Here is a 16745-nt window from a genome sequence, read left to right on the forward strand (position 1 = left end):
AATCAAAAGGCCACATCTCTCTACTTATCCTCCTTGATCTGTCTGCAGCCTTTGATACTGTCGACCACCCTCTTTTGCTCCATAACCTACAATCCTTTGGCATCTGTGACACAGCTCTTTCTTGGTTCTCTTCCTATCTGTCTAACCGTACCTTTAGTGTAGCCTTCTCTGGGGTATCCTCTGCCCCGTTACCTCTTTCTGTTGGAGTACCGCAATGCTCTGTCCTTGGTCCCCTTCTCTTCTCAATCTACATGTCCTCACTAGGTTCCTTAATAAAGTCCCATGGTTTTCATTATCATTTGTATGCCAACGATACCCAAATCTACCTCTCTGCACCAGAACTATCTCCTTCCTTGCTAACCTGTGTCACTAACTGTCTCTCTCATATCTCATCTTGGATATCCTCTCATTACCTCAAGCTAAATCTCTCTAAAACTGAGCTCCTTATTTTCCCCCCTTCTTCCAAAATCCCCACCCCCCATGTCTCTATAACTGTTGACAACTTCATCATTACCCCAACCTCACATGCCCGATGTCTTGGAGTCACACTTGACTCATCTTTCTTTCACTCCTCACATTCAGTCCTTGGCTAAAGCCTGCTGCTTTTACCTTAAAAACATCGCTAAAATTAGACATTTCCTTACACAAGACACAACAAAGATTTTAATTCACTCTCATCCTTTCCCGCCTCAACTACTGCAACTCTATCCTCTGCCAGGCTCATCTTCCTTGCACGTCGATCTACATCTGCTGCACCTCTTTGCCAATCCCTTCACTGGCTTCCTCTTGCCTCCAGTATTAAACACAAAATTCTCTCTCTGACACACAAAGCCCTCAATTGCACTGCTCCCCCCTACATCTCAGACTTTGTCTCCAGATACTCTCCCTCCCATCCCCTTCGCTCCACTCATGATCTCATACTCTCCTCTTCTCTTGTTACCTCCTCACATTCCCGTCTACAAGATTTCTCAAGACTGACTCCCATCTTATGGAACTCTCTTCCTCGCTCTACAAGAATCTCCCCTAATTTTAAAAGCTTCAAGTGCTCCCTGAAGACTCTACTATTCAGGGACGCTTATAACCTACACTTACCTTCCTATCTCCACTGCTATCCCCTAAAACCCCATAGCATGTAAGCCTATGAGCCCAGCTGTTTGTAGTTCACCTTCTTAAGAGTCGACTACAACAGTGCAACTCTCGTCAGGACCCTCTCTCCCCATTGATTCCTGTAATTGTTTTTTATATACCACCCATGTTCATAGCGCTGCGGAATCTATTGGTGCTCTACAAATACCTGATAATAATAATAACAATAACATGCAGGGCGTAGTAAATGTAGACTTTGTGCTGTAAATACACATGCAGTGATCAGATCAAACTAAATATACTTTTTTTTATTTATTTTTTATCTTGCTTAGATTTAAGAAAATTCCGGAGTTATAAGGGAAGATCAGTAAGAGATCTTCTGCGAGCTTTAAGAAACAAGGTAAATTAATTATACTGTAATATTGTTTTGTCTAAGAAATTTTTTTTTGTATATGGCAATTTACAATTAAAAGATGAGAGGTGACTTGGGTACATAGATCTGCTATATTTTTCATTGTTAACCTTTTTGATTTCTCATTAGTCTAAAGCATTAATGTTATATTATCCTTTTTGCCATTGACACACATCAAATGATCAAAGCTTAAGGGGTAAAGTCCTGGATATTAGGGATGCACCGAAATTTCGGCCGCAGAAAGTTTCGGCCGAAAATAGCCTTTTTGGCTATTTCGGTTTTCGGGTTTTTTGCCTGTTATTTTCGGTAAAATTATCGTGTAGCATTTTTCAAATTTGATGCTAGCCTAGAGCTGCTGCTGTTTATTACTTGACTTACTGTTCTGCATATAATGAGTTTTCTAGGACTATACTTTATTTGGATAATTGGTAAAAAAAACAAAAAACGTTAAATATGATTCTGTTACATAGAACTAAATGAAGAATACAGTATATTGATATTTATAATTGTTTTAAGTAAGGAAACATTTTGGCCAAAAATTGCATTTTTTTATTTTTTTATTTATTTTTTCCTTGGTAAAATTATTGTGTAGCATATTATTGTTTTAAGATATTTTTGTCCAATTTTTGTGTATTACTTTCAATAAAAGTGTGGGCTTTTTTTATTGGCTCTAATTATGCAAAAAAACAAAACTAAAAAAGATTAATTTGAAAAAACACATTTTCGGTATCAGTTTCGGTTTTCGGCCAAGTGCATCCCGGATTTTCGGATTCGGTCCAGAATTTCCATTTCGGTGCATCACTACTGGATATCTTACTTCAATAATTGTAGTACAGGGAGTGCAGAATTATTAGGCAAATTAGTATTTTGACCACATCATCCTCTTTATGCATGTTGTCTTACTCCAAGCTGTATAGGCTCGAAAGCCTACTACCAATTAAGCATATTAGGTGATGTGCATCTCTGTAATGAGAAGGGGTGTGGTCTAATGACATCAACACCCTATATCAGGTGTGCATAATTATTAGGCAACTTCCTTTCCTTTGGCAAAATGGGTCAAAAGAAGGACTTGACAGGCTCAGAAAAGTCAAAAATAGTGAGATATCTTGCAGAGGGATGCAGCACTCTTAAAATTGCAAAGCTTCTGAAGCGTGATCATCGAACAATCAAGCGTTTCATTCAAAATAGTCAACAGGGTCGCAAGAAGCGTGTGGAAAAACCAAGGCGCAAAATAACTGCCCATAAACTGAGAAAAGTCAAGCGTGCAGCTGCCAAGATGCCACTTGCCACCAGTTTGGCCATATTTCAGAGCTGCAACATCACTGGAGTGCCCAAAAGCACAAGGTGTGCAATACTCAGAGACATGGCCAAGGTAAGAAAGGCTGAAAGACGACCACTACTGAACAAGACACACAAGCTGAAACGTCAAGACTGGGCCAAGAAATATCTCAAGACTGATTTTTCTAAGGTTTTATGGACTGATGAAATGAGAGTGAGTCTTGATGGGCCAGATGGATGGGCCCGTGGCTGGATTGGTAAAGGGCAGAGAGCTCCAGTCCGACTCAGACGCCAGCAAGGTGGAGGTGGAGTACTGGTTTGGGCTGGTATCATCAAAGATGAGCTTGTGGGGCCTTTTCGGGTTGAGGATGGAGTCAAGCTCAACTCCCAGTCCTACTGCCAGTTTCTGGAAGACACCTTCTTCAAGCAGTGGTACAGGAAGAAGTCTGCATCCTTCAAGAAAAACATGATTTTCATGCAGGACAATGCTCCATCACACGCGTCCAAGTACTCCACAGCGTGGCTGGCAAGAAAGGGTATAAAAGAAGAAAATCTAATGACATGGCCTCCTTGTTCACCTGATCTGAACCCCATTGAGAACCTGTGGTCCATCATCAAATGTGAGATTTACAAGGAGGGAAAACAGTACACCTCTCTGAACAGTGTCTGGGAGGCTGTGGTTGCTGCTGCACGCAATGTTGATGGTGAACAGATCAAAACACTGAGAGAATCCATGAATGGCAGGCTTTTGAGTGTCCTTGCAAAGAAAGGTGGCTATATTGGTCACTGATTTGTTTTTGTTTTGTTTTTGAATGTCAGAAATGTATATTTGTGAATGTTGAGATGTTATATTGGTTTCACTGGTAAAAATAAATAATTGAAATGGGTATATATTTGTTTTTTGTTAAGTTGCCTAATAATTATGCACAGTAATAGTCACCTGCACACACAGATATCCCCCTAAAAACATAATTTATGCTTACCTGATAAATTTATTTCTCTTGTAGTGTATCCAGTCCACGGATCATCCATTACTTATGGGATATTAACTCCTCCCCAACAGGAAGTGCAAGAGGATTCACCCAGCAGAGCTGCTATATAGCTCCTCCCCTAACTGCCATTACCAGTCATTCGACCGAAAACATGCAGAGAAAGGAAAACCATAGGGTGCAGTGGTGACTGTAGTTTAATGGAAAAATTACCTGCCTTAAAGTGACAGGGCGGGCCGTGGACTGGATACACTACAAGAGAAATAAATTTATCAGGTAAGCATAAATTATGTTTTCTCTTGTTAAGTGTATCCAGTCCACGGATCATCCATTACTTATGGGATACCAATACCAAAGCTAAAGTACACGGATGACGGGAGGGACAGGCAGGCTCTTTATACGGAAGGAACCACTGCCTGAAGAACCTTTCTCCCAAAAACAGCCTCCGAAGAAGCAAAAGTGTCAAATTTGTAAAATTTGGAAAAAGTATGAAGAGAAGACCAAGTTGCAGCCTTGCAAATCTGTTCAACAGAAGCCTCATTCTTAAAGGCCCAAGTGGAAGCCACAGCTCTAGTAGAATGTGCTGTAATTCTTTCAGGAGGCTGCTGTCCAGCAGTCTCATAGGCTAACCGTATTATGCTACGAAGCCAAAAGGAGAGAGAGGTAGCCGAAGCTTTTTGACCTCTCCTCTGACCAGAATAAACGACAAACAGGGAAGACGTTTGTCGAAAATCCTTAGTTGCCTGTAGATAAAATTTCAGGGCACGGACTACATCTAGATTGTGTAGCAGACGTTCCTTTTTCGAAGAAGGATTAGGACACAAAGATGGAACCACAATCTCTTGATTGATATTCCTGTTAGTGACCACCTTAGGTAGGAACCCAGGTTTAGTACGCAGAACTACCTTGTCTGAATGAAAAATCAGATAAGGAGAATCACAATGTAAGGCAGATAACTCAGAGACTCTTCGAGCCGAGGAAATCGCCATTAAAAACAGAACTTTCCAAGATAACAACTTGATATCAATGGAATGAAGGGGTTCAAACGGAACCCCCTGTAAAACATTAAGAACTAAGTTCAAACTCCATGGTGGAGCAACAGTTTTAAACACAGGCTTGATCCTAGCTAAAGCCTGACAAAAAGCTTGAACGTCCGGAACTTCTGACAGACATTTGTGTAAAAGAATGGACAGAGCTGAAATCTGTCCCTTTAAGGAACTAGCGGATAAACCCTTTTCTAAACCTTCTTGTAGAAAAGACAATATCCTCGGAATCCTAACCTTACTCCATGAGTAACTCTTGGATTTGCACCAATATAAGTATTTGCGCCATATCTTATGGTAAATCTTTCTGGTAACAGGCTTACTAGCCTGTATTAAGGTATCAATAACTGACTCAGAAAAACCACGTTTTGATAAAATCAAGCGTTCAATTTCCAAGCAGTCAGCTTCAGAGAAATTAGATTTTGATGTTTGAAGGGACCCTGGATCAGAAGGTCCTGTTTCAGAGGTAGCGACCAAGGTGGACAGGATTACATGTCCACTAGATCTGCATACCAAGTCCTGCGTGGCCATGCAGGCGCTATTAGAATCACTGATGCTCTCTCCTGTTTGATTCTGGCAATCAATCGAGGAAGCATCGGGAAGGGTGGAAACACATAAGCCATCCCGAAGGTCCAAGGTGCTGTCAAAGCATCTATCAGAACCGCTCCCGGATCCCTGGATCTGGACCCGTAACGAGGAAGCTTGGCGTTCTGTTGAGACGCCATGAGATCTATCTCTGGTTTGCCCCAACGTCGAAGTATTTGGGCAAAGACCTCCGGATGAAGTTCCCACTCCCCCGGATGAAAAGTCTGACGACTTAAGAAATCCGCCTCCCAGTTCTCCACTCCCGGGATGTGGATTGCTGACAGGTGGCAAGAGTGAGACTCTGCCCAGCGAATTATCTTTTATACTTCCATCATTGCTAGGGAGCTTCTTGTCCCTCCCTGATGGTTGATGTAAGCTACAGTCGTGATGTCCGACTGAAACCTGATGAACCCCCGAGTTGTTAACTGGGGCCAAGCCAGAAGGGCATTGAGAACTGCTCTCAATTCCAGAATGTTTATTGGTAGGAGACTCTCCTCCTGATTCCATTGTCCCTGAGCCTTCAGAGAATTCCAGACAGCGCCCCAACCTAGTAGGCTGGCGTCTGTTGTTACAATTGTCCAGTCCGGCCTGCTGAATGGCATCCCCCTGGACAGATGTGGCCGAGAAAGCCACCATAGAAGAGAATTTCTGGTCTCTTGATCCAGATTCAGAGTAGGGGACAAGTCTGAGTAATCCCCATTCCACTGACTTAGCATGCACAATTGCAGCGGTCTGAGATGTAGGCGTGCAAAGGGTACTATGTCCATTGCTGCTACCATTAAGCCGATCACCTCCATGCATTGAGCTACTGACGGGTGTTGAATGGAATGAAGGACACGGCATGCATTTTGAAGCTTTGTTAACCTGTCTTCTGTCAGGTAAATCTTCATTTCTACAGAATCTATAAGAGTCCCCAAGAAGGGAACTCTTGTGAGTGGAAAGAGAGAACTCTTCTTTTCGTTCACCTTCCATCCATGCGACCTTAGAAATGCCAGTACTAACTCTGTATGAGACTTGGCAGTTTGAAAGCTTGAAGCTTGTATCAGAATGTCGTCTAGGTACGGAGCTACCGCAATTCCTCGCGGTCTTAGTACCGCCAGAAGAGCACCCAGAACCTTTGTGAAGATTCTCGGAGCCGTAGCCAATCCGAATGGAAGAGCTACAAACTGGTAATGCCTGTCTAGAAAGGCAAACCTTAGATACCGGTAATGATCTTTGTGAATCGGTATGTGAAGGTAAGCATCCTTTAAATCCACTGTGGTCATGTACTGACCCTTTTGGATCATGGGTAAAATTGTCCGAATAGTTTCCATTTTGAACGATGGAACTCTTAGGAATTTGTTTAGGATCTTTAAATCCAAGATTGGCCTGAAAGTTCCCTCTTTTTTGGGAACCACAAACAGATTTGAGTAAAACCCTTGTCCTTGTTCCGACCGCGGAACCGGATGGATCACTCCCATTAATAAAAGATCTTGTACGCAGCGTAGAAACGCCTCTTTCTTTATTTGGTTTGTTGACAACCTTGACAGATGAAATCTCCCTCTTGGGGGAGAGAATTTGAAGTCTAGAAGGTATCCCTGAGATATGATCTCTAACGCCCAGGGATCCTGGACATCTCTTGCCCAAGCCTGGGCGAAGAGAGAAAGTTTGCCCCCCACTAGATCCGTTCCCGGATCGGGGGCCCTCGATTCATGCTGTCTTAGGGGCAGCAGCAGGTTTCCTGGCCTGCTTGCCCTTGTTCCAGGACTGGTTAGGTCTCCAGCCTTGTCTGTAGCGAGCAACAGCTCCTTCCTGTTTTGGTGCAGAGGAAGTTGATGCTGCTCCTGCTTTGAAATTACGAAAGGAACGAAAATTAGACTGTCTAGCCTTAGGTTTGGCTCTGTCTTGAGGCAGGGCATGGCCTTTACCTCCTGTAATGTCAGTGATAATTTCTTTCAACCCGGTCCCGAATAAGGTCTGCCCTTTGAAAGGTATATTAAGCAATTTAGATTTAGAAGTAACGTCAGCTGACCAGGATTTTAGCCACAGTGCTCTGCGTGCCTGAATGGCGAATCCGGAATTCTTAGCCGTAAGTTTAGTTAAATGTACTACGGCATCTGAAATAAATGAGTTAGCTAACTTAAGGGCTTTAAGCTTGTGTGTAATCTCATCTAATAGAGCTGATTCAAGTGTCTCTTCCAGAGACTCAAACCAAAATGCTGCTGCAGCCGTGACAGGCGCAATGCATGCAAGAGGTTGCAATATAAAACCTTGTTGAACAAACATTTTCTTAAGGTAACCCTCTAACTTTTTATCCATTGGATCTGAAAAGGCACAGCTATCCTCCACCGGGATAGTGGTACGCTTAGCTAAAGTAGAAACTGCTCCCTCCACCTTAGGGACCGTTTGCCATAAGTCCCGTGTGGTGGCGTCTATTGGAAACATCTTTCTAAATATCGGAGGGGGTGAGAACAGCACACCGGGTCTATCCCACTCCTTAGTAACAATTTCAGTAAGTCTCTTAGGTATAGGAAAAACGTCAGTACTCGCCGGTACCGCAAAATATTTATCCAACCTACACATTTTCTCTGGTATTGCAACTGTGTTACAATCATTCAGAGCCGCTAACACCTCCCCTAGTAATACACGGAGGTTTTCCAGCTTAAATTTAAAATATCTGAATCCAGTTTGTTTGGATCAGAACCGTCACCCGCAGAATGAAGCTCTCCGTCCTCATGTTCTGCAAATTGTGACGCAGTGTCTGACATGGCCCTAATATTATCAGCGCACTCTGTTCTCAGCCCAGAGTGATCACGCTTACCTCTTAGTTCTGGTAATTTAGCCAAAACTTCAGTCATAACAGTAGCCATATCCTGTAATGTGATTTGTAATGGCCGCCCAGATGTACTCGGCGCTACAATATCACGCACCTCCCGAGCGGGAGATGCAGGTACTGACACGTGAGGCGAGTTAGTCGGCATAACTCTCCCCTCGTTGTTTGGTGAAATATGTTCAATTTGTACAGATTGACTTTTATTTAAAGTAGCATCAATACAGTTAGTACATAAATTTCTATTGGGCTCCACTTTGGCTTTAGCACATATAGCACAGATATCTTCCTCTGAATCAGACATGTTTAACACACTAGCAAATAAACTAGCAACTTGGAAATACTTTTCAAGTAATTTACTATAATATGAAAACGTACTGTGCCTATAAGAAGCACAGAAAAAGTTATGACAGTTGAAAATTAATAAACTGAAAAGTTATAGCATCAAATCTTTGTAAAAAACACAATTTTAGCAAAGGATTGCTCCCATTAGCAAAGGATAACTAACCCTGATAGCAGAAAAAAAAAAATACAGAAATAAACGTTTTTTATCACAGTCAACTACAATCTCACAGCTCTGCTGTGAGTGATTACCTCCCTCAAAACAAGTTTTGAAGACCCCTGAGTTCTGTAGAGATGAACCGGATCATGCAGGGAAGACAATAAACTTCTGACTGAATTTTTTGATGCGTAGCAAAAGCACCAAAAAAGGCCCCTCCCCCTCACACATAACAGTGAGAGAGATCAGTAAACTGTCATAAATTAAATAAAACGACTGCCAAGTGGAAAAAAATAGTGCCCAAAACATTTTTTCACCCAGTACCTCAGAAAATTAAACGATTTTACATGCCAGCAAAAAACGTTTAACATTAATAAATTGAGTGTTATTAAAAAGCCTGTTGCTAGTCCCTGCAAATTAGGCTTAAGTTTTATGCATACAGTATAATTCCAGTGAAGTGCCATTCCCCAGAATACTGAAGTGTAAAATATACATACATGACAGCCTGATACCAGTTGCTGCTACTGCATTTAAGGCTGAGTTTACATTATATCGGTATGGCAGAATTTTCTCATCAATTCCATTGTCAGAAAATAATAAGCTGCTACATACCTCTTTGCAGATTAATCTGCCCGCTGTCCCCTGATCTGAAGTTTACCTCTCCTCAGATGGCCGAGAAACAGCAATATGATCTTAACTACTCCGGCTAAAATCATAGAAAAACTCAGGTAGATTCTTCTTCAAATTCTACCAGAGAAGGAATAACACACTCTGGTGCTATTATAAAATAACAAACTTTTGATTGAAGGTATGAAACTAAGTATAATCACCACAGTCCTCTCACACATCCTATCTATTCGTTGGGTGCAAGAGAATGACTGGTAATGGCAGTTAGGGGAGGAGCTATATAGCAGCTCTGCTGGGTGAATCCTCTTGCACTTCCTGTTGGGGAGGAGTTAATATCCCATAAGTAATGGATGATCCGTGGACTGGATACACTTAACAAGAGAAATAGCTATAACTAAAAACAAACTAAAAACTACTTCCAAAACTATTCAGCTTTGATATTAATGAGTTTTTTGGGTTCATTGAGAACATGGTTGTTGTTCAATAATAAAATTAATCCTCAAAAATACAACTTGCCTAATAATTCTGCACTCCCTGTATACATGAAATAAATAGGCTGCAATAACTAATCGGTATGATTGATCATAAAAATAGTTGCCAATGAATATCATTATCAATGATATTAGGTGGGACTAATCTGCGATTAGTTGGGCAGTTTCACGGTAGCAGCTGCTTCATTCCCATGAAGTCCTGCACATTGTATTGTGAAAACATTTTTATTTATTACATTTTTTTTCTATCCGATTAATCGGCTGATTTTTATCCGATTTAATAGGCTGTAAAAAAATATTAAAAAATTAATAAATACCATTTTGATGCACAATACCATGTGCAGGAGTTAATTGAAGTGAAGCAGCTGGTGTCGTTCAACTGACCAACTAGTTGCAGTCCACCTAATCGAAAACTAGATTTGTTGCCAACTATTTATGATTAATCTTACCGATTAGTTGTTGCAGCACTCTCAATGTTACATTTTCTTAATTGAATAGAAAATAACTTATCTTGAGACAAAATACTAGATGTTTTTTAATATACATGATTGAACTTTTTGGAGTAAGTATTATCATTCACTGCAATAAGACTTTCTGCAGACAATCGCTCATCTTTCTTATATTTGCATCCTATTAACCAGTTAATTTTGTGTTCTTATTTGCAGAAACACCACTACAGAGAACTTCCACCAGAGGTACAAGAGACATTGGGGACTGTCCCAGATGAATTTGTATGCTACTTCACCTCTCGGTTTCCCAGCCTTTTGCTGCACACTTACCTAGCCATGCAGATATGCAGCAAAGAAAGACTATTCCAGCCTTACTATTTCCAGGAATGTACTGAGCAAGAGTCATGTGCTTTGTCCCCAGATGTGACTTCAGAGATTTTTGAATAACATATAACAGCCTGGTTGTCCTTGGGATTTATCTATATTAGCCAAAGTCTAAAAAAAATTACACCAAGTGCCTTAATTTGCCAATTTTTCTTTTGTGAAGATGATGGCAAGTGTATGGTGGCTCTAAGCTTCTGATAGTATTGTCACAGCTAGAATTTGTCCCTGAAAAGACGTCACAGGAAAAGTGACTTACACGTATTGAACTATACGTCCTCATTTATTGATTTTGCCCTGTGGCTATTTGATGGGATATATTCTGTTAGACAGCTAAAGACTTCTTCGCTCATGGTTGCAGTTTTTAATCCCGGTCCTCACAAACGGTTTCGGTTTGTGCTATCAGAGAGTACTAGTTTCCTCTGTACACAATTAAGGATACTGACACTAAAGGGAATTATGTAATAGCCACCTTGAAGGATTATTTTTAATGTTTGATTCACAAGTGACCGTGAAAAAAGAAAAAAAAGCCAATTTAGCTATAAAATCAGGTGAAACCATGTTATGGTTTTTCAAACTGATTTTTCAGTATTTGTCTCTTACTGTATTTAAAAAAAAAAACCTGTGAAAATTGTGGCATAATCTCAGTGATATTGCCTGTTTTTAACCAAATGTTGTTTCTCTACAGATAAGGACTTTTCTCTTAAGAGATGCCGTATTTCCTTAATTTTTAATTTTGTTTTATCTCATCATAATTTCCATACTTGGATTATAGTGGAAATTAGTTTCCTTGTACCACGGGAACACCACATGGGAGACAACCCTAAAAGCAATGAAAATATTCACAATTTTAAAAATAGTTTTTAACCTATCAACTTTATATTTAATATTGGTTTTTAAGAAAATTCAAAGAAAAAAACAAACAAAAAAATATGATGGACTTTTATGTATATGTGTATGGAAAGTTTTTTTTTTATATTGAAATTGCTTTTTTATTGCATAGCCTTGTGCCTAATAGAGCTAAATGGTTAATATGGTTTATTCTGCATATGAAGTATTTATGTCATTGTGTGTGTGACAACAACGTTTATCTGTGTACAGGGCGAGTATTCTGGTAATGACTGGAAATGTTTTAGTTTGGAGTCGTTATAAGATGCAAAATTGTATGAGTTGTAGAATTTGGGACAAATGAATGCTGGTGAAAATTTTTGAGATTCCTTGTAAAAAGAAAAAGAGAGAAAGATTAACATTTTATGCTGGGCTGCCAGAGAAGGGTGCAATGTATAAGGCTGTTCTGCAGCATTCTCTTGCATACAGTGGGTTGTTATGCTTTTGGAAGCAAAGTAAATAGGATATTAAGAAAATATATAATTCAGATTTGCATTCTATATTTGGATATTGTCTGTATCTGCATTTTATATGTTAGTTTCAAACAATTGTTAGAGGATCTGTATCAATTGTTATAAATCAAAAACTCAAGTCTGAGACCACACTTTTTTATTATTATATATAAAGAACAGTCCTTGACAAATTCCAGAAACCACTTAACCTTGAATATTACATTTTTCTTTCTTGCTCCTAAGTTTTTGAATTATGGTACATGTATTTATATACAAATAGTTATAAGTGAACAGTGCGCCAACATATACAGTGCTAAAAAATCATTGACCATATAAATATATATAAAATGAACTCTTTCACAGATGTGGAAATGAAAGTCAATGGTATTGATATAAAAGTGAATGTTCAGATGTCTTAGCTTAGTAAAGCTAAGTTAATATTACTTGGTGAGACCTAGGGGGTCAGAGTGCTCCCTCAGGCTCTGTCAGATGATGGCTCGCGGCTTCTTCAATACTTTTGCTGGTGTCCCAAAAGAACAAAATCTGTAGAAATATAGAATGGAAAAGAAGGCGCCACCATAGTGTACGATCAGTGGATACAGACAAGCTTCAGATGCGCATGAAATACTGGTACTTACAAGCTCCCTGACACTTGAGAAGTGTTACAAACGCCTTCTGGAACTTTATGAGTCGTCCAGCTGACTCCCACCACCGTCCTTATTGGCCCGTTCTATGGGGTATTCGGATGGATGCCGGATAACTTGCTCTCCCGGTCGCAATCTGCTTTCTCAGGGTACAATCTTTAGTTGGAGATAGCCAAACCCGGTCGGCTCTTGTGTGCAGTTGGGACCGTATAGTGCCATAAACAGCACACTCCAAAATATATGAAAACAACTGCTACAATTAGATAAAATAAAGTTCGTGGATCCAACGTCTTCTAAAACTTGACTTTATTTTATAATATAACACAACGTTTCTCGGTCTTGAATGACCCGGGGTCATTCAAGACCGAGAAACGTTGTGTTATATTATAAAATAAAGTCAAGTTTTATAAGACGTTGGATCCACGAACTTTATTTTATCTAATTGTAGCAGTTGTTTTCATATATTTTGGAGTGTGCTGTTTACGGCACTATACGGTCCCAACTGCACACAAGAGCCGACCGGGTTTGGCTATCTCCAACTAAAGATTGTACCCTGAGAAAGCAGATTGCGACCGGGAGAGCAAGTTATCCGGCATCCATCCGAATACCCCATAGAACGGGCCATTAAGGACGGTGGTGGGAGTCAGCTGGACGACTCATAAAGTTCCAGAAGGCGTTTGTGACACTTCTCAAGTGTCAGGGAGCTTGTAAGTACCAGTTTTTCATGCGCATCTGAAACTTGTCTGTATCCACTGATCGTACACTATGGTGGCGGCTTCTTTTCCATTCTATATTTATATACAAATACTCTTCCCTTGCTACTAAGACATGTGAGTGGCTGTTCATCATTTGTTTGTAAGTTTGATATAAATGTGTCAACCATTGTTTGAAACCAGGGCTTAAACAATCTTCCTAGATTCCTGTATAAAATAAAAAAATCACTGTAGTAAATCATTCCCAAGTTCTCAAAAACATAAAGGCCTTTGAAGGTCTGGCTTCTAATTTGAACAAATCTGTTAACCCATGCATTAAAAATATATAATTCTTCTTTGTAGTTATTTTTGTTTATGTGAAATTTTAGCTCACTATGTTTTGTTATTTATTGATTTTAATGAAAGAATTCAGAATATGTATGTGTGTATATATATATATATATATATATATATATATATATATATATATATATATATATATATATATATTAGCTTTTTAATATAGCTACAGTCCCAGTCATTTGGTTTTTAATGCATCGTTTATTAATGGGAATATATTTTCTGTTAAAATATGATGTTTAGTATTTGTGAAAAGATTGTACAAAAAGAGGAAAATACACATTGTTGGAATCTGTGCTGGATATTAAAAAGCATTCCCAATTCTTTACTAAATCTGGTATGCTTCAAGAAATGTAATAAAACTTAATGTGCTTAAGGTCATGGGAACTTTGTGTGATGTGGCTGTTGTGAAATTACTTCAAACCAATGGTTACAAAGGAGTCTCTGCTTACCATAAATAAAGTCCAAAAGAAATAAAACATGCAACACTACCACTGTATTAAAAAGTACAAAAATAGACTGTTTAATTCATTACAAAGCAACATTTAGAGCAGCATGCAGCCCTTAATCATGCAAACTAAAAGGAACAAGCTATAGCTTGTTAAGAATTTGTTATGCTGTGTACACATACCATTCAACTTCTCAACATCTTTAATGAGAACAGGCATAGGGGCTGATTTATCAGCCCTCTGTCGGACATGATCCGATCAGTGGATCATGTCCGACAGACATCACTGAATGCATAGAGCAATACGCTCTCCGCATTCAGCATTGCACCAGCAGCTCTTGTGAACTGCTGGTGCAACGCCGCCTGCAGATTCGTGGCCAATCAGCCGCTAGCAGGGGGTGTCAATCAACCAGATCGTATTCAATCATGTTGATGTCCCGTGATGTCTGTCCGCCTCCTCAGAGCAGGCGGACAGGTTATGGAGCAGCGGTCTTTAGACCGCTGCTTCATAACTGGTGTTTCTGGCGAGCCAGAAGGCTTGCCAGAAACAAGGGCCTTCATGCTCCATTTGGAGCTTGATAAATAGGCCCCATAGGCTCATTATACCGTTGAAATTAAAACTTTCAGGAGAGTTTAGAGATTTCATGGCTATGTGCAGCATTGTATGCACCTGTTGGCAATAGTTGTGGCTGAAACCCCTGAACTCAGTATTTAGTAGTGTTGTCCTAGTACTTTAGGTCATATAGTGTATTTTACCTACACAAAGTCCCAATGTTAAAGTGACTGTAAAGTTTGCCTATTAAAAACACAGTATATAAAATCATCATAAAAACAGGGGCACTTTAACTCATTAAAATATTCCACACTTCCTTTGAAAAATAATTACCATTTAGTGATGGTAAACATCATGCCTTTTCTCCGTCCGCATCTGATACTTTATTTAGCTGATCGATGACAAATCCGGCTTAATCCAATCGTTGTGTGCCCCACGATGTGGACACCAAAGGGGGCACGCAACGACTGGATGAAGCTGGATTCGTTATCGATCATCTAAATAAAGTATTCAATGTGGGCGGAGGAACGGCACAATGCTCACCATCACTAAATGGTAATTATTTTACAAAGGAAGCGTCTTTAAATATTTTAATAAATTAAAGTACTCCTATTTTTATGAATGATTTTATATACTATGTATTAAATAGGCAAACTTTACAATCACTTTAAAGAGAAATGGAAGTCAAAATGAAAGTGCTTGTACACATTTTGAAAATTGTGCATTTTTATATAAAATGTTACCTTCAAAACTGCCCTGCAGCAGCTTGCTCTGGTCCCTATCCTGATATTTCTCAATTAAATTAGCAGTGAGCGGTTTTGCCAATCAAAAAGTAACCAATTTGCTTTCCTAGAGCCACAAGATCACACAGACGTAACCCTCGAAATATGAACTGTTCACTCCTAATTTAAATTGAAAAAAAAAACAAAAACAGCAGAGACCTAGAGGCAGCAGGAGAAAGGTGCTGCCCCCAGGATATCTATCCTTTTCAAAGGTGGAACCACATTGCAAAATTAGTTCAGTAACCATTGACTGAATTACATCTCAAGTTGCAAGGTTTTTTCCTGTAAGTCAAGTACAACCTTCTAGTTTTTGCCATAGTAATTTAAAGGGAGATGAAACCTAATTTTTTTCTTTCATGATTCAGAGCATGCAATTTTAAGCAACTTTATAATTTACTCCTATTAATTTTTCTTCATTCTCTTGTTATCTGAAGTTGAAAAAGCAGGAATGTAAGCTTAGGAGCTCAACCATTTTTTGTTCAGCACCTGGGGTAGTGTTTTCTGATTGGTAGCTAAATGACATGCTCTATCCTAATCATGAAATAAAAAAAATTGGGTTTCATATCCCTTTAATTTAATAGATTATCCAATGTTGCTTGAAAATGATTATCCAGTATATGATAGATTCCCTAACATTCTATAGACATTTTAGGTATAGCAGAGATTTTTTTTTTTCCAATATTCATTATAATTTACCTATATATCTGCATGAATCATATTGCCAGCCATAAAAGTACAATGTTGACTAGGTGGAACTCTAACCTCCTACATATGACTCATTAGTTAGTAAGACACTCCTTGATTTCACAAATCTACCTCCTAAGTTTTAAAATGCAAAACAATCACCCTCAGTAGGAAATCTCATTGAAGAAAAGGCTAATTTGGATGACAGTTATCAGTACATGTTAAATGACTTATAAAAATTTAAGAAACTATCATATTGCAATGAAACCTTTAAATAAAAGTAAAAACATGCACTTTCTATTGCTAGTCAAAGTGAAGGTAAACTTTGATGAATCAGTGCCCTGTTTTTAAAAATACAGTACTATTAAAAACAGTGGCACTTTCATTCATCAAAGTTAACATTTCAGTTTTTGTAAAAATACTTACCTTTTATTCTGGAAGCCGCTCCAGCGCTTCCCCCCGCCCGTCGCAAGTCTCTTTATGACGAATCCCGCTTCCTCCAATCACAGCTTCCCCCCCAGAGCAAACATTGCCTGAGGCCACGCCGTGATTGGAGAAAGCCGGATTCTTCATTGGTGACGTAAGAAACTTGC

At 39.3% G+C, this 16745-nt stretch overlaps 1 protein-coding gene across 1 annotated transcript in view; it reads left to right on the forward strand.

Moving 5' to 3' along the window:
* The window catches only part of ERN1 (endoplasmic reticulum to nucleus signaling 1), a 201286-nt gene extending 189089 nt beyond the window's left edge, over nt 1–12197 (forward strand). The window contains exons 21-22 of the mRNA XM_053708131.1: nt 1419–1486; nt 10485–12197. Of these exons, the coding sequence (XP_053564106.1) occupies nt 1419–1486; nt 10485–10715 (299 nt within the window). The 3' untranslated portion in view covers nt 10716–12197. The remainder of the gene's footprint in view (nt 1–1418; nt 1487–10484) is intronic.
* The last annotated feature ends 4548 nt before the right edge of the window (nt 12198–16745 follow it).

This window comes from Bombina bombina, chromosome 1 (genome assembly GCF_027579735.1).
Source record: "Bombina bombina isolate aBomBom1 chromosome 1, aBomBom1.pri, whole genome shotgun sequence".
Lineage (NCBI taxonomy): Eukaryota > Metazoa > Chordata > Amphibia > Anura > Bombinatoridae > Bombina > Bombina bombina.